Genomic DNA, 24,518 nt, shown 5'->3' on the forward strand with positions numbered 1-24,518 from the left:
CTACTTTTTAAAAATCGAAGCTAACAATATCCATTACATTTTTTAAAACATTTAGGCCTTACCCTTACCATTTCATTACCTTACCATGATCTCAATCCCAATCCACCCCCCCCCCCCTCCTCGTGAAAGGACAAATGATGTCAGGACAAATGATCTCAGGATAAATTATTTCAGACAAAATACCCCAGACAAATTATTTCACGGACAAATAATCTCACGGACAAATGATCTCAGACAAAATATCTCAAATAAAATATCTCACAGCAAAATATTTATTTGTATTTAGGAAGATTTTTAGTCAATTTTAACATTTTTTCGGTCTGGTGGATTTTCTTTTACACAAAATAACTGTGAAATATACTAAATGAATGAGCTAAACTACGTTATTTAAATAGCATTTTATATGAAATGCATAGAACAAATAAAATGGTGGAAGCCTTGTCACATTAATGTTCAAAACAAGTGAAGCAATGTTCAAAAAGGTGATTGAATCTTCAGGATTTAATGTAAAAATTATATGTTTAGTGCATCATCAACACAAATGTAACGTTAGCATTTCTTCGCTGGCTGTTGTCTAGCGTAAATCTGACATCTTAAAAGTGCCAATGCCTTTCTATGATGTAACGAAAAAGGCATTAGCTCAGTAATCGCCAGTAATACTGTTGGTATGCATGTACACTAAGATTAACTTTGCTCCGCAGTGACCACTGTCTTTTACATTAGTATTTGTCACGTGATCACCGGAGTGTGACAGAAATATCACTATTGACTTTAAATGATAGCTGTATAGGCCACGGAGAGCGGACATCTTCTCCCTTAGGGTATGTCTCCACAGTAGATGAGCTAACCCTTTAATCTAGTTTCGTCCAACTGATGTGGGTGGGAGTGTCTCATGTTCGGCAGGCCCACCTAAACTGTCTATCGAAACTTAGTTTTAATCTTCGAATATTATATTTCTAATTGCAATTTTTGTTTAGTGTAATGTGACAAACCTATGCGACAAACCTTTTCTCACAATTATTATGTGTAAGAAAAAAATCTTTCCGGGTGATCATTTTTACTTGAGATCATTTGTCCTGATATATTTCGTTGTGATGTCATTTGCCGAGATATTTTGTCTGAGATATTTTGTCTGAGACCATTTGTCCTTAGATCATTTATCATGGATGTTACATAGGTATTAATTACAATCTTTTTTAAAACCTAAAAATGCAAATGTGTAATTAAATGGGATTCAGAGATCCGCGCAAAATATTTTGAAACAGTAATAAATCTAGAGGAACACATAACTGTTTTTTTTAATTTTATTAAGCAACTATTCACAAGTTTTTCGAAGATCAATTATTGCAATCTATTTAACTGTCGAATAGCTTAGATCGAGACTGTTTGTTTTCCTCTTTCTTTGAGTTTTCTAATTAATGCTTACTGCCAAATAACCTCTTTTTATCTGCTTAATATAGTAATGTTAAAAAAAAACTTTGCAAAGCCCTAGATTAAGGTTAAATTCTTGCTGCAGTTTCGTCCCTTTAATAGGTAAAACAGCAATCAAGTGCGTCAATTTTTAAGCCCTATTACAAACTGAAAATCTGGTATTTTTCCAGTTGACTACCTTACAGAGATTTATCCTTACCAAATATCATGTTTGTGTCGCATCTGCAAGTGGTCGATTTAATTCAAGCATCTAAAAAATGTAGGCCTATAATTTATATAAAGCCACGGTTAGAATAAATCAGTGTTTGGTCTCTCGAAATTATGGCTCTAATTTTCCCGATAGAATGAGAGTGAACTGCAGTTTGGCGATCAAATAGATGTGAGCTCTACGATGGAGCTAAGTAGCCTATGATGTTACGCTAATGAATGGGGGACCGTATTAACTAGAGCCGTTTAATTGCTAAGCCATTATTACGGGGGTCATCTTATCCTCAGTCGTATCGACGGGAGCCTCATAGCCGGGAGCCTTATATGGCATGAGTCCATTTGACAAGGTCCTTTCTTAACGGGATTCATTAGCCCATAGACCAGCATCAAAATGTTCATCACTTGGATTGGCCTAAATTAAAATACTGGACATGCCACTCTGATGGCACAGCTAATCATTGAGAAGGGATTGAGAAGAGATTGAGAAGGGACGCCGACACGAAAACTATCACTTTGGTAGACTGTAACTAAAAATGTGAAAAACCCACGCGAATGGATTAATTCCGTTTCACCACACGCCATTAACCAACAAGGTACTTCAAACAATTTTACTTTCACGTTGATTTTTTAAAATTCAGCAACATATGTTACTGAAGTACGCTTATATTGTGGCACTCCGGGTTAACTAGAATAAATTAGCAATCAATTAGGCGTTAATTATCATTGGCATTAAAAGTATTAAATTATTTATAACATGAGATGTGCTTAAAAAATTATCTGCTAAAATTAAAAACCGGCTCATTAAAAAAAAAATACTAATGACCTCGGTGAAACAGAAGCAATGAATGTGTCACGATATGACGACACGAAACGGCGGGAAGATGACACGTGGTTTGGTGTGGACGTAAAAAGGGCGGTGGCATTCATTTGATCATGGGCTTTACACGGGGTCAGACGGTGGTGTCGCAGGCCACTGTCATGGTGGCCTATGTAGGTCAGATGTAGGCCACTGTCATCATGGCCCATGTAGGTCAGATGTTGTAGGCCACTGTCATCATGGCCCATGTAGGTCAGATGTTGTAGGCCACTGTCATCATGGCCCATGTAGGTCAGATGTTGATATAACAGGCCACTGTCATCATGGCCCATGTAGGTCAGATGTTGTAGGCCACTGTCATCATGGCCCATGTAGGTCAGATGTTGTAGGCCACTGTCATCATGGCCCATGTACGTCAGATGTTGTAGGCCACTGTCATCATGGCCCATGTAGGTCAGATGTTGTAGGCCACTGTCATCATGGCCCATGTAGGTCAGATGTTGTAGGCCACTGTCATCATGGCCCATGTAGGTCAGATGTTGTAGGCCACTGTCAATGTCATCATGGCCCATGTAGGTCGGATGTTGTAGGCCACTGTCATCATGGCCCATGTTGGTCAGATGTTGTAGGCCACTGTCATCATGGCTCATGTAGGTCAGATGTAGGCCACTGTCATCATGGCCCATGTAGGTCAGATGTTGTAGGCCACTGTCATCATGGCCCATGTAGGTCAGATGTTGTAGGCCACTGTCATCATGGCCCATGTAGGTCAGATGTTGTAGGCCACTGTCATCATGGCCCATGTAGGTCAGATGTTGTAGGCCACTGTCATCATGGCCCATGTAGGTCAGATGTTGAAGGCCACTGTCATCATGGCCCATGTAGGTCAGATGTTGTAGGCCACTGTCATCATGGCCCATGTAGGTCAGATGTTGTAGGCCACTTTCATCATGGCCTATGTAGGTCAGATGTTGATGTAACAGGCCACTGTCATCATGGCCCATGTTGGTCAGATGTTGTAGGCCACTGACATCATGGCCCATGTAGGTCAGATGTTGTAGGCCACTGTCATCATGGCCCATGTAGGTCAGATGTTGTAGGCCACTGTCATCATGGCCCATGTAGGTCAGATGTTGTAGGCCACTGTCATCATGGCCCATGTAGGTCAGATGTTGTAGGCCACTTTCATCATGGCCCATGTAGGTCAGATGTTGTAGGCCACTGTCATCATGGCCTATGTAGGTCAGATGTTGTAGGCCACTGTCATCATGGCCCATGTAGGACAGATGTTGTAGGCCACTGTCATCATGGCCCATGTAGGTCAGATGTTGTAGGCCACTGTCATCATGGCCCATGTTGGTCAGATGTTGTAGGCCACTGTCATCATGGCCCATGTAGGTCAGATGTTGTAGGCCACTGTCATCATGGCCCATGTTGGTCAGATGTTGTAGGCCACTTTCATCATGGCCCATGTAGGTCAGATGTTGTAGGCCACTTTCATCATGGCCCATGTACGTCAGATGTTGATGTAACAGGCTACTGTCATCATGGCCCATGTAGGTCAGATGTTGTAGGCCACTGTCATCATGGCCCATGTAGGTCAGATGTTGTAGGCCACTGTCATCATGGCCCATGTAGGTCAGATGTTGTAGGCCACTGTCATCATGGCCCATGTAGGTCAGATGTTGTAGGCCACTGTCATCATGGCCCATGTAGGTCGGATGTTGTAGGCCACTGTCATCATGGCCCATGTAGGTCAGATGTTGTAGGCCACTTTCATCATGGCCAATGTAGGTCAGATGTTGTAGGCCACTGTCATCATGGCCCATGTAGGTCAGATGTTGTAGGCCACTGTCATCATGGCCCATGTAGGTCAGATGTTGTAGGCCACTGTCATCATGGCCCATGTAGGTCAGATGTTGTAGGCCACTGTCATCATGGCCGATGTAGGTCAGATGTTGTAGGCCACTGTCATCATGGCCCATGTAGGTCGGATGTTGATGTAACAGGCCACTGTGAATCATGGCCCTCACACATGGTCTATAGGTGCAACATCAGTGACTGTGTGCACCAGTTTTATGACATTTAGCTAACACAACAACAAATTAAAGTCAACGGGAAGCCTAAAGACACAGTGATTTTTTCAGGGGAGGTTATCAACCTAGACTGGACTTTTTGATATTTCACATAAAAAAACTGCATAACAGCCTATATCCATCGTTTTGTTACCATTGCTACCTATGGTGTATTTAGGTGTGTATGTGTGTGTATATATATATATGCGTGTATATATATATGTGTGTATATGCGTGTATATATATATGTATATGCGTGTATATATTTATATATATATATATATATATATATATATATATATATATATATATATATATATATATATATATATATATATATATATACATATACAGGAGCATTTTTTTCTCAACTAATTCAAACAGTATTTCGCTACAACTGAATGCCCCCTGTAGGTATGAATAGCCACTATACAGGGTTTCAAACTGTCATACTGGTCTCTACAGCAGGTATGATTTTAGATAACCAACACAAACCCACAAGACTGTGCCAAAAATCTATAAAGCAGGTCTCAATTATAATTATAAACACAACATTGTGTCATCTACCTATACAGCAGGTATGATTTTAGATTACTAACACAAACCAACAACAAAGATCTTGTTAAAATTAATTTTTTTAATAAATATAATATTCCATTGTCTGAATGCTTATCCATTCAAAACTATTGTACATTTTATAAACTAAGTTTAATCTCGATTCTTATAAATAATAAAACATAAACGGCCAAATTCTGTAATATAACAATGCCTTTAGGATAACATATACATAACAAAAATGTTTTTTATTACATGACTTACACAAGTGCTACATGAAATGAATCTCATTCAAGCAAATAAATAATCATATACTTGAGACATTAAAGCAGCATTCAAATATATTGTCCAGTACCTTCAAATGATGAAAGATGTTTTTGTCATGTGATAAGTCTGGACATTCATTGATAAAACAAATTGGCACTGATTATTGCATGATAAAACAACACAGTAATTATGTTAATTAACTTCTTGCACTCATTACCATGAATAAAAGTTTTTTTTAAAAAGTGTTATTGTATTAAATCTGTTAAAATATATAAGGCTTAAGATAATGTCACAGCAACCTAACATAGATAACAGATGTAGGCTGATTATGTATGTGGTACACAGTACTACACAGTCAGCACAAATTATGTAATAATCAATGTGGTACAGTCACCACATATAATGTGATAATCAATCATTTTGGCTTAGACTAACTTAAGTAAAATTTAAGTTAGAATTTTATGAGCACAGTTTTTGTAAATTTTAAGACCAACATTTTTAGCAGTTTCTAGGAATGACCACAATTGACAACATTGTATGTCACCTAATAATCTCATGTTATAGACCAGGGGTCTCCAAACTACGGCCCGCGGAGATCTTTTTGTCCACGGAAAAAACGTTTGTAGGTGATGGCTGAGGAACTTTGCCCAGAAAAATCAAAGACATGCCCGGAAGAAACTGGCCCCCGAACTGAAATTTGATAGTCAATGCGGCCCTCGGACTGAAAAGTTTGGAGACCCCTGTTATAGACATATAAAACTAAACAGATGCCATTGTATACCTTTTTTGATATAGACATAAAGCTAAACAGATACATGTATACAATTTTGGATGGGATATGTTGTCATATGTACAGTCTTAACAAACTCTTGCACCATTAAACAATATAAACCAACTTCAGGCAACATTGGACAAAGTAAACAAATTTCAGCACCAATGTTCAATGTAAACAAACTGTTCACCATTTTCAATTAATAAACAGAAAATAAAATGGGAAAATGTTGTATGTAGATTATTGTCAATAAAATATAAAATAATCACTACAAAAATCAAATTATTATTATTACAGAATACAATTAACAATAATTAAACAACCATTACTACATTAACAGAATCTTTTTAAAAAATATAATCATCACTAATCAAATTAAATATTGTCTCAGTGTTGTATATGATATACAAGTCATAACTGCATTCAATCCAAAAAGAATGGGAAATATTTTTTTAAATGTTGAGACCTAAAGGGTAAGTGTATTATTCAAAAAATTTACAATATTAGTGCCCTTGACAAGTATAATTAAAACTTAATAAATACTCCCAATTAATCTATAAACACCAAACAGAACTGTAAAACTGTAAAATTTCTCATAAGACCCGTATCCTGTATGTAACTTTATACTGTAAAGTATGTCATGTATATGATATTTTACATAGGAAACAAACATGACAGGTTTGTATATAAATGTTTCTATCTTTGCTGAGGGTATCATCTACCAAGAAACAATTTAAACGACGCATTATCTCTGTGCAAACATGACATTATCATTAAATACTAAAAGAAAATAAGTTAGCAGTCACTAAATCTAAAAAGTTACTATCCGCAAGAGTATAATCATTCATTACATTTTACGAGATAGATTAATTTAAATTTCAAAATTAATCTTTCACAATTTAATCCCAGCTAAATTGCAAATTATCACTGAATGCAATAAAAACAACATAATTTACAAACTAAAAATGCTGATTCATTTAACTATACAACTCGTATAAACTGATAATGTATACTGTCTTAAGTTCAAATAACCTGAAAACATAATATTGTAACCCCTAGACCCTGTGGTGTCAACAGGTTTAACATCATGCATCTCGTCACACTATAAGGTGAAAGGTTATTCCAATGATAACCTATTTATGTGCATGGTGTGCTTATAAATACTTAGGAAATAAAAAGTACATTCACACTTAAGTTTTTATAGTGTCTGGATTTGGTCGTAATCAGATATCTTGTCTCAAAGTTTGAGTCAAAGTGGGCCAAAGTATGGAGCACTGCTGTCTAACAACTTGTATCAGCAGTCAAAGTTCTCCTCTACTTTCATCTCTTCTACACTTGAGACTGCCAGGACAACAGATGCCAGAGCTGACTCCACAGACAAGAAAAGGCGCTCTCCGTGTTTCTCCCAGAATCCCGTAGACTTCAACATAGGTAAAATATTCTCAGGCACGGAGGAAATAAGCACTTCCACGCCAACAGTTGTCAGTTCATTGATGACAAACTCCAGAGCTTGGACCCCCATCAAATCTATGAAGGCCACCTCAGCTGCATCTAACAACACAACCTTGACCTCTGGTGTAAGGCTGTCCTCAGTCAGCAGCTTCCCATTGGCTACTTCTAAAGACTTGCTCTCCCCCTGTTCTGAAGCCACAACACCATTTTTTAACTTCTCTTTCAACTGTTTCTTGACCTCAGCTGGGTTGATACCACTCTTGCTAAATACTTTGCTAGTAAAGATATCTGCATTTACAAAGTATAAAGGGGTTTTTATTTTTATTATTACAACATTTTTAATCTTCTTCACTGAAGAGTAATTGTCAAGAGATCTAAGTTCAACAGTGAGGGGGCTTGTCTGGATCTGTCCTGCTTCCACCACTGGGGTTAGCATAGTTCTCAGCACTATAAGAAGTAAGGAAAAGGTCACTCCAGCAAGTAAACCATAATCTGCATTGAATATAATAGTGGCGACACAAGCAAACACCCATACTGCGCAATCATATTTTGACTTGCGCCACTCTTTCGGTATATCCAGTAATTTTAGAAACATGGATCTGAGATTGACGACAATAATAGCTGCCAGAACACACTTAGGCAGGAAATAGAAGTAAGGGCCAATCAGCATGATGACCAGCAACACAATCCCAGCAGCAAACAATGAAGCGATTTGTGTACGACCCCCAGCGCCATCTTGTACAACTGAGCGGGAAACCGAGGCAGCACTGACGTAACCAGAAAACAGTCCACATACAACAGAACATATACCACAGGCCAACATTTCCTGGTTGGAGTCTACAACATAGTTATGCTTTAACCCCATTGTCTTGGCCATGGCTAACGTCTGAGCATAAGCTATGACTATGATAACAATACCATCTGCGATGTAGTCTTTGACTAGGACAAATTCTGGAAACTTGATACCAGGGAGCCCAACTGGAACTCTTCCAACAACAGAAACCTTAAACTCGTCATGCAGAAAGGCATACTTAGAGATGAGAGTTGCTACTATAACAACAAACAGCTCCCCTGGAAAAGGCACCCTCATTTGTTTTTTAAACCTATCATTGATACAAGTCTTTATTAGATACAGCAAAACTATACATATAACTGATGTGATCAATGTTGCCACATTGGTGTGTGGTATTTTAATCAAGACTTTGACCCAGGTTTGAACTATAGAAGCTAAACCAGTTGACCTTGGCACTGACACCCCCAGCATAGTTTGAAGCTGGCTAGTAGCGACGTGGAAAGATATCCCCACAGTGAAGCCGGTGATGAGAGAGTTGGACATGAGGTTTGTGATGCGGCTCAAGCCCAGCTGGGATGTGACAATCAGCAGAAAGCCCACAATAACAGACACACTGCTTGCTACTACAATTTTTGCTTCTGTCAATGTGTCTTGTTCTTCACCTGGAGCAGAGCCATTGGTAGCAACAGGGTCAGTATCATTGTAAACTAAGGGCATCCCAGTTCCATTGCTGCAGGTCACCTGGTCTCCGTTGACACTTTTCTCATACTTGTCCAGTATATTGGCTACCATAAGACTCAGAATTGCGATACATCCCCACGACAACTGCCTGCCGGTACCAAAGATGACGTAAGTGATTGAAGCAAAGAAGGAAATATACAGGCCAACTATCGTAGGCAAGGTGGACAGCGCAGCAAAGGCCATCCCCTGCGGGATCATCATGACACCAGCTGTCGTGCCTGCGATGATGTCATTGGGCAGGTATTCTTTCACTTTGTATTTTCTAATGGTCTCAAGAATTGGGAGGTAACTGAACACGCAATGCTTGACATTAAACCTGGATATCCGTTTCCTGACGGCACCTTTTAGTCTGGTCACCACTGGCGCTTTCTCTTCAGGGTTATGGTAGCTGTTCTCAAAGTCAACAAGCTTTGGGTACTTCACCAGCTGACTATCACTTGCTGCCATTGTTCTTAGATAATTTATTCAGCTACCTGTTGAGATGTATTTAAAAATTAACGTTTCTTACAAATCTAATATTTAACAACACAATAGCAGACACCTCAAAATAATCATTAAAAAACAAGCTCTAACTTGTACACTTTTTACTCTATCAATACTCACTACCTATTCCAAAAGTACCAATACTAACTAGCAATTTCTTAAGTAACAATACTTACTACCTATTTCAAAAGTAACAGTACTCACTACCTATTTCTAAAGTAACAGTACTCACTACCTATTTCTAAAGTAACAATTTTCACTACATATTTCAAAAGCAACAATGCAAGCTGTACTTGATATGGTTCAATAAAACAAACTGAATAGCTAATCACCCCCACAGTCAATAGGACATTTTAACTATGTGGGTGATTTGCTTGGGTCTAGAAAAAAAATGGGCTGCTGAACATAGCTCTGAGATGGACTCTATGGTACTCTACCTGGAATGAGGGGAACATGGAGGAGAGAGGTGGAAGAAGGGGTGCTGACCACAGGTCAAGAATTCAGGTTACACACCCAGTAGAGTGGGTTGTGTTGCTGCCTTATGCTCTCCATGGAGCTATGCGGATTAAGTAAATAAATTAATGTGACAAGGTTTTTACATGCTGGTGAAAAATATTGTCATACTCATGAATATTCATAATTAATTATAGGCTTATAATACATTCTTTTATGAATGCTTTAAGCACTTTCTACTATAAAGCAGACATACTGATACTCTAATAATCTATAAGCCTACCTCTTGGAGTATCTACCCCATACAAAGTGCATAACATTTCATTTTTTTTCCATAATCTGAATGAGATAACACATAATTGCTATCAGACAATGACCTTAACCATCAGCACTGAAGGCAGTGGACACTACTTATGTACAAAGATGATATATTCAAGGTGAAAACTTAAGGCTTAAGTTTTAAAAGTAGAAAGTCAAAACTTTGGTTTCTAACAATCGATAAAAAATTTTAAAGTAGCTAACAGAGAAAGAAATGTATTTTATGGAACTTAAAAATCAATTTTTGATTCTAAGATGATATGACACAATACCCTTGGAAACATAGAATTTATATAAAGGCCTAACTAAAAATTTAAAAAGTAGAATGTGTGTGGTAGGTCAGTGTTTGAATACATACACAGCCATTTTAACAGGCCTATTTACACAGTGATTAGTTTTACAGCCATTGTCTCAACTCAAGGCTAACTTTTAACTCATGAATACTTACAGTGTGCCAACTTAAGTAATCATACTATAGCCTACTTTCTCTTGGGCCTATCTTAGTACGTAAAAAAGTAAAGTGCCCTTTCCAACCCTATGGTCCGTAGTGCAGGTGAAGTACACTGTACTGTACAGTTTGCCTGTATCAGTGACCACGGCAAATGAAGGGATAGTGTAGCCAACACTTTGCCCAGCCATTGTTACTCTACTTTCCCTATTGTGAGTCAGGCACCCATCAGAGCTGAGTCGACTCAGGGACATCTCATGGATTCAAGCCCTGGATCAAAACTCTACTTTCTTAGTACTTAGTGCCTATCATTATTTTATGAGACAGCATGTTCGGGTGTTAAAGCACTCGAATGCCAACCAGAAGTATTGAGATTCAAATTTGAATCTGATGGACATCCCCTAGTCCATCAGCTCTGGTGGACACCTGACTCACAATATGAAAAGTAAAGGTTGTTGACCACACCATCCCTATAAATGTCAAGGTCAAGAAAAGAAATCAACACTACTACTTCATCTGCCCTATGAATTGTTAGGTCTTGAAAGGGAACTTATTAATTTTATTGTACCGTGTGACACTTGCAAATAGACAGTTTTTTTTAAGAAGAGACCAGTCAGACATAACCAGTGTTTCTTCCAGACTTTTTTCTTGGTGGGCTGGGGGGGGGGGGCACTTGACATTTTCGGGGGGGGGGGGGGAAGCGGACAACATTTTCTGGGGGGCGAACACTGGTAAAAGTATGTTTTATATATAAATTCCATCTCGTTTGGGGGAGGGGGGGGGGGCGAACAGTTGCCGGGAAGAAACTCTGGTCATAACCCAAGTCTTACCACTCAGAGTATTGGTATTACTGATGTCTGACAATTGACTCATCATAAAAGATGTATTAGGTTCTTTGTAGTTTAGTGGTGCTCTTATAGTTATAAATAAGAGTTTTAAGTATATTGTTATAGTCAGAAATTAGGGTCAAGGTAGGACTTCCTTGAGTTAGGGTTTGGGATAGAGTTGGTGACCGTGTTGCCTGATGTAGTTGACAACAATAGTAATAGTTAAGTATCTAGATCTAGTATAGTTTATTAAGTACGTCATTAGACTTAGTCATTATAAATCATGTTTTATTCAACTACCAGTCAGTAATCTAACACACTTTTTAAATTTTTAAGAACATTCAATTATGATTATTGATGTATTGATCAGACATTCACATTGGTAGATCTAGAAGGTCTATATGTCACTCAGAGTTTCTTCCAGGCATCTCTTCGGGGGGGCGAAGCCCCCCCGAAAATTTTTTACCGCCCACCCGAACGAAATGAAATGTATATAATTTATATAGAAAATATATACTTTTAACAGTGTCCGCCCCCCCGAAGAAAGTTTACCGCCCCCCCGAAGATTTCAAGTGCCCCCCCCGGAGAAAAAAGTCTGGAAGAAACACTGATGTCACTTCACTATCATGACTATGATGTCTATAAGCTGTCTATAAATAAGCATATATTAAAATATTATAATACTACAAGATCTAGGCCTATTAACTATTTATAATAAAAAATATAGGCCTACTTATAGACTAGCCTATAGATTCCTATTATGGTATAGACTGAGTCTATGCTATGACTATGAACTATAAAAAGTCTAAATTAATACATTATTACTGTAATAATTACATTAGGCCATAGATTATAGAATGATAGATTAGAATAGATTCAATAGATACTAGATCTAGATAGTAGATTAGCCCCGATTATTTATAGTAAATTAGTATTATTAGAATTATAAAATTACTAGATTCTAAATCAAGTGGAATCTAGATTCTAGATCCTAGAATCTAGTAGAAGAGTAGGCCTAGTCTAGTGGTTTATTTAATTTATAAGTTATTAAGTTTAGTTAGGCCTAAGAAAAAAGTAGACTTCTCTATATTAAAATAAAATTATCTTGAGTTCTAGCCCAGATTTAGCAATTTACTCACAGACTTTACACATTACCTAAGACGACCGAGCCTACCGGTATTTGCAGTTTCCACAACTGCTCCAGCTTTTAAGAACAATGAGTACAGTAGGTTCACATCAGACTGTAGATTGTAGATCTAATCCAAGCAACTGAAACCATGGGGGAAAAACTATTAGGGTAACTAGATAGGATAAAATCAACAGTGTGCCTATCTATTCATAAACCCCGCTGAAATGGTTGGTTGATATTAATAGACAAATTAGTGTCATAATAAAGACAATTAAATTGGGTTGCAGAGAATTAGGTCATATCTAATATCTACATATTTAAAAAAAACTATGGATGCCATTCCTACGATTGCAGCTAGCGGTTAGAAATAAAACTAATAGAATAAGACTACAGAGTTTATAGGCCTACAAATGGGCCTATAATTTTTTAAATTTATTTAAGTATGCCGAAACTCAACTTATTTTATTTGGGTTGATAAATTGGATCAGCACCGGTTAGCATCTCACAGGGTCAGGAGATTTCCTGACATCATTCTAAGTGTAGGGAGTTTCCTATTTATTCATAGAATAACCAATAGAAAGAAAGCTTTAAATAAATCTTCAACCGCGTACTCGCGCCATCTCGCGGTAAATTGGAATAGGAGAAAACAGAAATGGCGGACGAACAGGTGATAAGAGTTTGAAAACAAATAAACCCCATAAAGCATTATTTCCTAAATTACTTACTAAATTTTAAAAATATTTTACTACCCCTATAAACTGATTTTATGGTAATGTGTACCTTAAATATTTATTGCTGCTAAAGCAATATTTATGAAGCGCTTTTCCAAACCGCATGACAGACAGTCAAAAATTTATTGTGAAGACAAGTAAAAAACACTTAAAACAGGGCACCGAAAAATCTCGCATGCGTCTGTAGTACTGTGTAGACTGCAGAGTCAACGGTTGACATAGATAGATCCAGATCTAATTTCTGGATTTTAGATCTTAATGGTGGTGCTTTTCAGTTTTTATTCTAAATGAAACTAGATCTAGATCTAGCTAGAGCCAGAATCTATACTATAGGCCTAGAGCCTAATTTTAAATTTGATAGTCTAGCTTGGCCTATTTGGCTGCATTTTTAGGCTAGTAAATGATTTAGCCTAATAGCCTACAAAGTAATTTAGACATTATTATTATCAAGTTTTTTCTCAACTCTCAACATATTATGAATTATTGGCCTAACGCTTAGACTATTTTGTATTTATAGTTAGCATAATCACTGAATTAATTGGGCTAAACATTTCATCAGATGGGCATACTAGAAAAAATCCTGGTGGGACAAGGTGGGTTAGTTTTAAGGCGCGATGTAGCATGATTGGCAGAGCCCCCCCCCCCAAACGAGATGGAATTTATATATACTAGTGTCGTCTGTCTCTTTGATTTTAAAAGTATTTGTTAGTAACCCGTGCCCATCCTTCATGCCCAGGAATTTAAAATTTGTGTTCATAAAATAATTCACAATGAAAATTTTAGTCAGATAAGCTGTTTTCCTTTTTTTCTTGTAAGACTCCACAGGATCTTTTTTTTTAGTTACATAACCTGCTTACCTATTTCTCCGTTTTCAAGGAGCCTATAATAGCATTAGCAACATTCATATGATAAAAGATCAATCTGAAAATTACCCTGAATATGTTAATAGACAAATCTATATTTTAAGTAGGCTAACCAAGTTAAATAAATTTTTTTGGCTAAACAGACCAAAATTGTTGGCAACCAAATCAGATTAACCATACCAACATTATTTTAAAGTGAAGTTCACACTGTTCTAGTTATAAAAATACATTCAATAGTAATAAATTGAATTTTTTACTAATAATCAATTAATAGTCTTTTAACATTTTAATATTGTTAGCTAGTTATGTAAATTAGACATTCCCAGTTGTTAAAATTTTTTTTTATCATAAATTATTTTAAACATCAAAATTTCCTTTGTTTCAGGAGTTACTTCAACTTGAGAATCTGTGTAAACAGCTTTATGAGACGGCAGATGGGAATATTCGTGCTGAGGCAGAGAAGGCTCTGGTATCTTTTGCTAACTCTCCTGACTGCCTTAACAAATGCCAACTGCTTCTGGAGAGGGGAAGTGTAAGTTACTCGTGTGCCTGTTGCTTAGATGTGGTTTAGAAGAAACAATTTACCAAAGAGTTTTTTGCTAGGTACTTTGTTATTGCTAGCCTGTTTTTTTTTTTTTAAAGAATTTAATACCTTTTTCATGTTTCAATAAATTAAAATGATAGATATTAACATACACATAACTTTTTTAGTCTGCATATGCTCAACTATTGGCTGCCACAACTTTGACAAAGATGGTGTACAGGCCAAATGTGACTCTGCCCCTGGAACAACGAGTAGATATCCGTAAGTTTTATTTTTAGGCTTCTGAAAGAAGAATGACTTGTAGGGTAAATTTTTATTAAATAAATGTTTTAATTTTCTTTTACAGGTAACTATGTTTTGAACTACCTTGCCACCAGAACAAAATTGACCCACTTTGTCTCACAATCACTTGTTCAGGTACTTGTAACATTTAAGTATAGTTTTTTATTTCGTTTTTATGTAGTTGTTGAAGAATATGAGTTAAAATGTGTTTTTATCAAAAGCATGTTTTTCTTATTACAATTTTAAATTTATTTTGTGTTAGCTGTTTGCAAGGATTACAAAATATGGTTGGTTTGATGTCAACAAGGAAGAATTTGTTTTCCGCAATGTTGTAGCAGATGTTGGAAAATTTATTCAGGTATCATTACTTTAAATTTTTACTGCTTTTTTTTTTCATTGCAGCTTTTTAGATATAATACCCTAAAATTTGTTTTCTCACTGATTAGGCTTGTGGTTAAATACAAAATCATTCTGTTTTGTTTTTGATACATTACAGAGTGGATCTACTCATCATGTTATGATTGGTGTACAACTCTTGTCTCAATTAGTTTGTGAGATGAATCAAGTCAGTGAGGTAAGCTACAAGAGATTTATCTCTATATGGTTTATTGATTTTTTTTAAAAAGTAGATGTATTTATTTAAAATTAATTTACTTTACAGTCTGAGGCAAGCCGTTCGTTAACCAAACACAGGAAAATAGCTTCATCATTCCGTGACACACAGTTGTTTGAGATTTTTCAGTTGTCTTGTTCTTTGTTACGATCTGCTGCTGGGAATATGAAGTCTCTAGACTTCAGTGATAACAATCAAGTACGTTTAACAGAAAACATAATTCTATATAATTATTTAATTAATAATTAAACTAAGAGTTTAGTACCTGCATTTTCAGCATATTTAACACAAGCACTGTTTTTATTTTAAATTTTTAACATAATTTAGGGAAAAAAAATTGTAAAGTTTCTATGTGTCATAGTGATTATTCCATTTCCTCCTTCTTTAGCATAGCCTGTTATCTCACTCTTTGAGGCTTGCACACAATTGTTTGACATTTGATTTTATTGGCACATCCACTGACGAGTCCTCCGATGACCTTTGCACTGTACAGATACCAACCAGCTGGAGATCAGGTTAATATTGTTGTTTTTTTTTTCAATAGGTTTGACATAAGACTTTCGTGTTTTCAAATTGATAGAGGTTTTGTTTTTCTCTTTTTAGCGTTTCTGGATGTGGGTACCTTGGAGCTTTTCTTTGACCTGTATAGTGGGTTGCCATCTTCATTGTCTCCCTTGGTGAGTTGTTCTTCACTTGGTACTGGTTTTTAAAACCACTCTAACTTATTTTATTTCATTGAGTTTGATCAATATTACAGTTTTTGACCTTTATTTACTGTTTGTTTTTAGGCTTTGTCGTGTTTGGTGCAAATAGCTTCTGTGAGGCGCTCTTTATTCAATAACACAGAAAGGGCCAAATTTATAAATCACCTGGTAATGGGAGTGCGTAGTATATTGGATAATCCTCAGGTAAATATAAGTTTCCTCCTTTTTTTTTGTTTTTTATTTATAGATTGATTTGTAATTGAAACGTTCATATTTAATTAGTGCTTCATTTGAAAAGTAAGTAAAGTTATTAGCTGTTAGTTAGCCCATACCTACTAGTTTTGCACTGTACAGTGTAAAATTCAGCTTCTCCCAGTCTTTGTTTTCATTGAATGGTTAAGATGAGAAACACTTAAGTGAAAAAATTTGATGTGGCATGTTTTTTAGAGCCTGGCTGACCCTAACAACTACCACGAGTTTTGTCGCCTGCTGGCACGGTTAAAGTCCAACTACCAGTTAGGGGAGTTGGTCAAAGTTGACAACTACCCAGAGGTCATCAAACTTATTGCTGAGTTTACCATTACTAGTCTACGGGTATGTCATCAAACTTATTGCTGAGTTTACCATTACTAGTCTACGGGTATGTCATCAAACTTATTGATGAGTTTTCCATTACTAGTCTACGGGTATGTTCTGAATACTGTAAATACAAAGGCTACACTGGCTATTTTTTCTGCTCAGTTTTAACACCTTGTCTAAGTAGAATTAACCACTTTGTCATTCAATGAGTTTTCTAAATCTTATTGTATTACATAGTTTTCAGTAATAATAGGGGGGCTATTTATTTAATTTTGTGTGTTACAATGATTTCAATCCATTGTTTTCCATTGAACAATACTTTTAAATAATTTTTTAAATATTATACGAAATATAATTAATAAAAATAATAAATCAGTTAATTGTGCTGATCATTTTGTTTGTTGTAGATGTGGCAGTTTGCACCAAACAGTGTTCATTATCTACTTAGTCTGTGGCAGCGTATGGTGGCGTCTGTACCATATGTCAAAGCCACAGAGCCCCATATGCTTGAAACATACACCCCTGAGGTCACCAAGTCGTATATAACATCTAGATTAGAATCAGTACATGTGATTGTCAGGTATAAACATCTTTTTTTTTTTTTTAGTGATTAATGTTAAATTATAAGCTTTCTTTTTTTTCACCAATAACACAAAGCTTTACCTATTATTAATCAGTAAAACTTTGTACAGTTTACATTGTTGTCATTCATGTTTAACTTCACCTGCATTAGTAGCTTTTGTTTTTCTTTCCTAGGGATCAATTAGAAGATCCATTAGATGACCATGGGATGATAGCACAGCAGTTGGAACAGGTTGGTCAAACTTTTAATCTTTTTTTTTTTAAATATCAACCATTAAGAAAATAAAATTCATTTTCCCTCTTTAAAACTGCCTTTCTTCTCCCTTGTTAATTTTTTTCTACCAAATAATAATTTCAGCTGTCAACAATAGGCCGATGTGAATATGAAAAAACTTGTTCTCTCTTGGTCCAACTTTTTGATGAATCTGCTCAAAGATACCAGGAGAGGCTTTCTGGTGGGCCAACAGTAGAGCTGGCTATTGAAGAAGGTACTTGGCTAGTCATATACACGCCACTTTAAATTTATTAAAAGCTCACTATTGCAAAGTGCACTCAGCTGGGCTTAAATCTGAGCATTTATCTTTAAATGCTAATGTTTTAGTTAATAAATATTTTTAAGAAGTCTGTTCCTTGGTTTTAACATTGTTGCTATGGTGATTCAGGCAGACTTACATGGTTGGTGTACATAATTGGTTCTGTCATTGGAGGCAGAGTTTCCTTTGCTAGTACAGATGAACATGATGCAATGGATGGGGAACTTGTGTGCAGGTGAACTTTTTTTTGTTTATTTAACTATATCTTAGCTCAGTGGGAATAATTTTGATGCTTTCTAACATTTTTCTTTTTTCTGGTATTTTTGTTTTCCTTGAATATTTTATTGGAAGTAATTCCAAGTGGTGTGTAATGCATGGCATGGTATTTAGTGTCAGATGTTCCTATTTTCAGGGTTTTGCAGTTAATGAATTTAACAGATTCACGCCTGTCCCAGGGTGGCTGTGAGAAACTTGATCTGGCCATTCTTAGTTTTTTTGAACAGTTTAGAAAAATTTATGTTGGAGACCAAGTTCAAAAAACTTCTAAAGTGAGTGCTATGTTGTTATTTTAACCATTGTTAACACTTCAGTCATTGTGGCATATTTAGTGACTATTTGTTGATGTAAAATATGACCTTTTATCTTAGTCTGTCATTACATTAAAAATAAAGTATGTCTTATAGCATTACTTTTTTGTATAATGTGAATGTTGAAATTGATGTTGTAGGTGTACAGGAGGCTGTCTGAGGTGTTGGGCTTAAGTGACGAGTCGATGGTGCTCAGTGTTTTCATTGGCAAAATGTAAGCTCATTCTTTACTCTAATTTTACAGCTAACATTTTTTTTAAACCTTTAATAACAATCAGTTTAAACAATGCATTCATGATAAGCTACATCTAATGATGAATAAAAAAAATGTTTGTTGCGCTGACAGAATCACCAACTTGAAGTACTGGGGTATGAGTGAGCAGATCATCTCCAAAACTCTTCAGCTGCTCAGTGACCTGTCTGTTGGGTACAGCAGTGTCAGGAAACTCGTCAAGTTGGATGCTGTACAGTTCTTGCTAAACAATCACACGGTAATTAAACTTTACATTCACTATTTGTACACTGTAATTACACAATCATGTTATAATGAATATTCATGAACTGACTATTTTTACAGAGCGAACATTTCCCTTTCCTGGGGATCAACGCGGGATCGGGTGCAGCAGGTGACATGAGATGTAGGACGACCTTTTACACAGCTTTAGGAAGGTTGTTGCTGGTGGACCTGGGGGAGGATGAGGAGAGGTTTTACCACTTCATGATACCCCTCACATGTAAGTACATAATATCCTCACATGTAAGTACATCATACCCCTGACATGTAAGTACATCATACCCTTGACATGTAAGTACATCATACCCTTGACATGTAAGTACATAATATACTCACATGTACGTACATCATCCTCACATGTAAGTACATCATACCCCTCACATGTAAGTACATCATACCCTTGACATGTAAGTACATCATACCCTTGACATGTAAGTACATAATATACTCACATGTACGTACATCATCCTCACATGTAAGTACATCATACCCCTCACATGTACGTACATCATCCTCACATGTAAGTACATCATACTCCTGACATGTAAGTACATCATACCCTCACATGTAAGTACATCATACCCTTCACGTGTAAGTACATCATACCTCTGACATGCAAGTACAGGTTTGAGCGCATTTCAACTAGGGTCTTTACTATAAACAGTTTGAGAATCATTTTCTAGGGTTGGTTCATATTCAAATAATTTGTCTTTTATTTAAAACAAAGATATCTAGCTCATTCAAATTGTAGACTACATTTTAAATTTTTAATCTCTTTATAAGAAAAATATTTTTCCCTAACAGCTCATTTTGAAACTGTTGGAGGTCTTCTTGCTAATGTCAACATCTCAATAAATATGGAAGAAGCAAAGGTATTTATAGCTTGAAGATATTTAAAATATTTCAGTTTTTGTGCAGGGTAAAAATTATTTTTATTTCAGACTTTGAGTAGAACATTGTACATAATGTAACTGTCTTCTATGTTTCATTGGTTTACAGAGATCTTTGATTGGCCTGGCTAGAGACTTGAGGGGAATAACATTTGCTTTCAGTAACAAAACAAGCTACATGATGCTTTTTGATTGGATGTATCCTTTACGTACACACTGCTAGATTGGTTTTATTGAGAATTTAGTTGAACATTTTTTGATCGACTAGCTAAAACTCCTTGTGTCGTTTAAAAAATTACAAGTTTTGTTTTTGATACATGGTGAATCGTGAATTTTTTAAACGTTTTTCTACAGTATACTGATACATTTTGTTTAAAAATATACTTGTTGATACATTTACAAATTTGATCTATAAATCAAGTTAGTTTATTTACGACTTAACAAGAATGTATAGCTATCCATCTTTTACACCTGTGCTGCAGAGGGCGGTGGAGCTGTGGTACCATGACCCCATGGTGACCACGCCCATTCTCAAGTTGTTTACAGAGCTGGCACAGAACAGGTACACACAAATTACACCTTAGAAAATGACAGCGTTGCTATTTTTAGATTTTCTTGGCTATACATATAAAATGTATATTTTGATGACACTTTTTTACTATGTTTAAGATTTCATAATATGGGTTCCAATTAAGTGAACTTATTTTCAAATGAAATATTGTATGACTTGACACGTCTCAGTTTTTTCATCCCAAAAGGGTTAAATAAGAGTACCAGAAACTGATAAAGAAAACATTGTTAATAACCTTCTGAAAATTTTTAATTTACAGGTCTCAACGTCTCCAATTTGATGTGTCATCTCCAAATGGAATTTTATTGTTCAGGGAAATTAGCAAAATGGTTGTTTGTTACGGTAAGATTGTAATCATTATTCAGTTTTTATATTATTTTAGCTAGGTGATATCTGCAGTAGATTTTTTAAAGAATTCTTTCTAGCTAATGAGGCAATTGTTTTGTTTCATGTTTTTCCAGGCTCTAGGATCCTTACAATTGGTGACATTCCAAAAGACAGAATCTACCCCATGAAATATCCTTTTCAGTTATTTCTTCTTAATTAAATTTTAATGTTTCAGAAATTAGGCATAAAGAAATCATGTCAGTCGAATATGAAATGTAAACATTGCTCCAAAATACCATTTTTAAAAAATGTTTTAATAAGGTTTGGTGGTATGTGGTAACTAGTTAGCTGACTTTATTGTGCCATCTGTGGACTAAATGAGGCCTTAACCAATGCTAAGTTAAAGGGAATCTCTATATGTTTCTCCATGCTGAAGGCAGCATTGTGTGGCAACTATGTCAACTTTGGTGTTTTCCGCTTGTATGGAGACAGCGCTCTGGATGATGTGTTGTCTATGTTTGTTAAGCTGCTGCTGTCTGTCCCACAAAGTGATTTGTTGGTAAGATATATATTTATTAAATATTAAATTCTGTGGATTACAAAGTGATTTGTTGGTGAAATATCTCTGTTTACTTGAATCTAACTCTGCCTTTGATTTTTTTTTTTTTTTTTGGCAAGAAGTCAGTATTTTAGCTGTCACTAATTTTTAATATTTTTTATTCTGCCCTGGTTTAAATAGATATGCTTGCTAGGGTAAACTTTCCTAGAAGTTGGTGTGTATTAAGATTTTCCCTGTCAAATCTCTTACCTATAATGTTTTGTTTTATTTCCAAGGACTACCCAAAACTTAGCCAGAACTACTACGGGCTGTTGGAATGTCTAGCACAAGATCACATGTCATTTATTAGTAACTTAGAACCACCAGTGTTTCTTTATTTGTTGTCATCAATCAGTGAGGGGCTTACAGCATTAGGTAAGTCAGTGATCAAATATGTTTTTTTTTTAAACTCCAGCATAATAACATCTCTCTAATGGAAGATTACTGTGCATTTAAAATAATAATATTTTTTTATGGTAGATATTTTGCTGCATTTCCACAGATACCATGGTGTGTGTGGGACATTGTGTCACACTTGACATCATCACTTACCTTTTCTGTCCCCAGATACCATGGTGTGTACAGGATGTTGTGCCACTCTTGACAACATCATCACCTACCTGTTCCGCCGCCTCATCAACAAAAAGAAACAGACCCCCAACCAAGTGCCAGACAGTGAAGCATTCCTCTGCATATTAGAAGTCCACCCTGAGATCCTGCAACAGGTAAACTGTCCAAAGATTAACTCAAGTCTATACATGTAGTCATGTAATAGTGGAGAATCAACTATTTAATGTATTGGTGATCTAGTAAATAGTATAGATAAAATCATTTGTAGGCAGGGTATGAACTTTTTATTGCCATATGTAAAATAGAATATACCACAGATTTTTTTTAAGTCATCAATAATGTTTTTTTTTGTGTGGATGAAACAATTTTTTTTACAAGAGTAGGATATGGTCTACCTAAGTGTATTGTTTTGTGGCTGTATAGAATTAAGATATATTATTATGCCATCAAAATTAAATGATAAATTTTAAATAACTTGTGTCCTGTTTGTTTTGCAGATGCTGTCAACAGTATTAAATATAATAATGTTTGAAGATTGCAGAAATCAATGGTCCATGTCGCGGCCCCTATTGGGGTTAATACTTCTTAATGAAGAGGTACATTTTTTATACATATCTCATTTAAATTATTTTCATGATTTTACAAAAAACATGAATTTTCTTTAATTTATATTGTGTATGTCATATCTTATTAGGGAAATAATGTTTCTTAATGTATAAATATATACACCTGATAAAAAGTCTGTTTCATTATTAAATCTCATTTTGCAGACTCACCTTTTTATTTTTAGAAACAATTTTTCATTACTGTGATAGCAACTTTTTTCATTTTATTATTTATCATCCCCTTTTCTTGAACTAACTTTACAAATTGTCTGAATGTCTAGTACTTCAACAAACTTAGAAACAATATTATAACAAGCCAGCCAGCAGAGAAACAGGAAACAATGGCAAATTGTTTCCAGAATCTGATGGATGGCGTGGAGAGATCACTTTTAGCTAAAAATAGAGACAGGTGAGCCAACACTAGTAATTTGGTATTTATATCAGATCATATTGAGTACATTTAATTCTTGGACATGTTAGTAGTATAACTAGTACAGTTAACTAAATTTATATCTTGCACTTGGTATTAAAACTAAACTCTATATCTGAGGGCAGAAAACCATTAGTATGTCTGTAAAATTAACTAATCAGTAGGGCCTATATTCAACCTTATTGGATGTCCCCAAATCTGCCATTCTCTGATGGGTACCTGACTTTAGTTGGGGAAAGAAAATAAAGCTGTTCATAATGCTGACCACACAATCCCTTATATGCTAAAATAAGAAACAGATTATCTGTGCTTCATCTGACTGTCAGATCTGGAAAGGTACTTAAGTGAATATTCAGCAGTAGGGCTAGTTTTTAAATCAATCATTTTTTTTTTCAGGTTTACACAAAATCTTTCGGTATTTAGACGAGACATTAACGACTCCTTGAAGGCCCCTAGCAACAGTCCTACAACAGATATGATGAACTATGGATAGCAGCTGATCTTTGTTATTTTAGGATGTTATGTTCAAATCAGATATTCCAGTCGTAAATTTGCTCCGTCTGAATTAGTGCAAAAGTCAATGGTTGTAAATATTTTGGCTGAGGTTTTGACTGCTTTGCTTGTCTAAAGAGGATGACTCAACGTTGTTCAGTTGAAACATCAGATTAAATAGATAAGGAACCCTGTTGTACCACTTGAATTTTTCTTGTGAATGATTTTTATGTATTTTGTACGGTGAATTTTCCAATGTATTTCTTCCATCTATCAATGTTTACTGTGATTGCGTTTGGATTTTTCCTGCTTGTTAGCGTGATGTAGACATGCTTTGCCCTCAGTGAGGTCGTGGTTTGAATGTACAACTGAGCAACTCATCTAGAAATGGAGAATTTTGTTACCAACTCTGAAAGTCAAAAAGTAAAATGTTGATGATGACTGCTGGCAATGTTGTAAGGAGTTTCTGTTGCGATGTCTTATGATGAGCTTGTTACTTACCTTGACTGGTTGGATAGAAAGAGAAAATCATTTTTTAGCTTTGATCTCGTGTTTAAAAAAAATTAACATTACCCTTGACTGGGTTTTAAATTTTTTTTTAATTTCTTACAAATATTTTTAATTAGGAATTATTTTGTTCCTACTCTTTGTTGGAAGACGTCCAGATGATACAGTGAAGTTTGTTGTGGCCCAAGAATTGATCAATACAATTTGTTTAACATACTAGCAATGGCT

The 24,518-nt window shown here is 35.7% G+C and overlaps 2 protein-coding genes across 3 annotated transcripts; one reads left to right on the plus strand and one right to left on the minus strand.

The window, feature by feature from the left end:
* Positions 1-5,188: 5,188 nt before the first annotated feature.
* Positions 5,189-12,919, minus strand: LOC131952816 (sulfate transporter). Its single transcript, XM_059315675.1, has 2 exons — positions 12,814-12,919; positions 5,189-9,583 (listed from the first exon to the last, which is right to left on the minus strand). Exon 2 carries the CDS (start codon positions 9,555-9,557, stop codon positions 7,419-7,421), a length of 2,139 nt encoding a protein of 712 aa, XP_059171658.1. The 5' UTR covers positions 9,558-9,583; positions 12,814-12,919; the 3' UTR covers positions 5,189-7,418.
* Positions 12,920-13,385: 466 nt separating this feature from the next.
* LOC131952746 (exportin-7) lies at positions 13,386-24,507 on the plus strand. Of its 2 annotated transcripts, none has more exons than XM_059315563.1 (30): positions 13,386-13,435; positions 14,748-14,894; positions 15,074-15,167; positions 15,253-15,323; positions 15,451-15,546; positions 15,685-15,762; positions 15,850-15,999; positions 16,190-16,316; positions 16,405-16,478; positions 16,590-16,709; positions 16,953-17,099; positions 17,492-17,664; positions 17,841-17,898; positions 18,025-18,154; positions 18,329-18,434; positions 18,612-18,747; positions 18,927-19,000; positions 19,133-19,277; positions 19,364-19,520; positions 20,105-20,172; positions 20,300-20,388; positions 20,636-20,752; positions 21,021-21,103; positions 21,223-21,275; positions 21,486-21,647; positions 21,923-22,061; positions 22,254-22,411; positions 22,754-22,852; positions 23,143-23,270; positions 23,688-24,507. In XM_059315563.1, the coding sequence occupies exons 1-30, from the start codon at positions 13,421-13,423 to the stop codon at positions 23,782-23,784; spliced, it is 3,291 nt and encodes a 1,096-aa protein (XP_059171546.1). In that variant the 5' UTR covers positions 13,386-13,420; the 3' UTR covers positions 23,785-24,507. The 2 variants fall into 2 exon arrangements, with proteins under 2 accessions (XP_059171546.1, XP_059171547.1); XM_059315564.1 differs by having other exon boundaries at positions 20,645-20,752.
* Positions 24,508-24,518: the final 11 nt, after the last annotated feature.

Source organism: Physella acuta, unplaced genomic scaffold (genome assembly GCF_028476545.2).
Source record: "Physella acuta isolate Inbredline_101_S28 unplaced genomic scaffold, ASM2847654v3 ptg000890l, whole genome shotgun sequence".
In the NCBI taxonomy this organism is placed as follows: domain Eukaryota; kingdom Metazoa; phylum Mollusca; class Gastropoda; family Physidae; genus Physella; species Physella acuta.

Coding starts and splice junctions, on each gene's coding strand:
- LOC131952816 (XM_059315675.1), bottom strand. CDS start 9,557: ATGGCAGCAAGTGATAGTCAGCTGGTGAAGTACCCAAAGCTTGTTGAC.
- LOC131952746 (XM_059315563.1), top strand. Junction 17,665..17,840: donor TCAGTACATGTGATTGTCAG/GTATAAACATCT, acceptor TTTCTTTCCTAG/GGATCAATTAGAAGATCCAT. Junction 22,412..22,753: donor ACCCTGAGATCCTGCAACAG/GTAAACTGTCCA, acceptor TTTGTTTTGCAG/ATGCTGTCAACAGTATTAAA.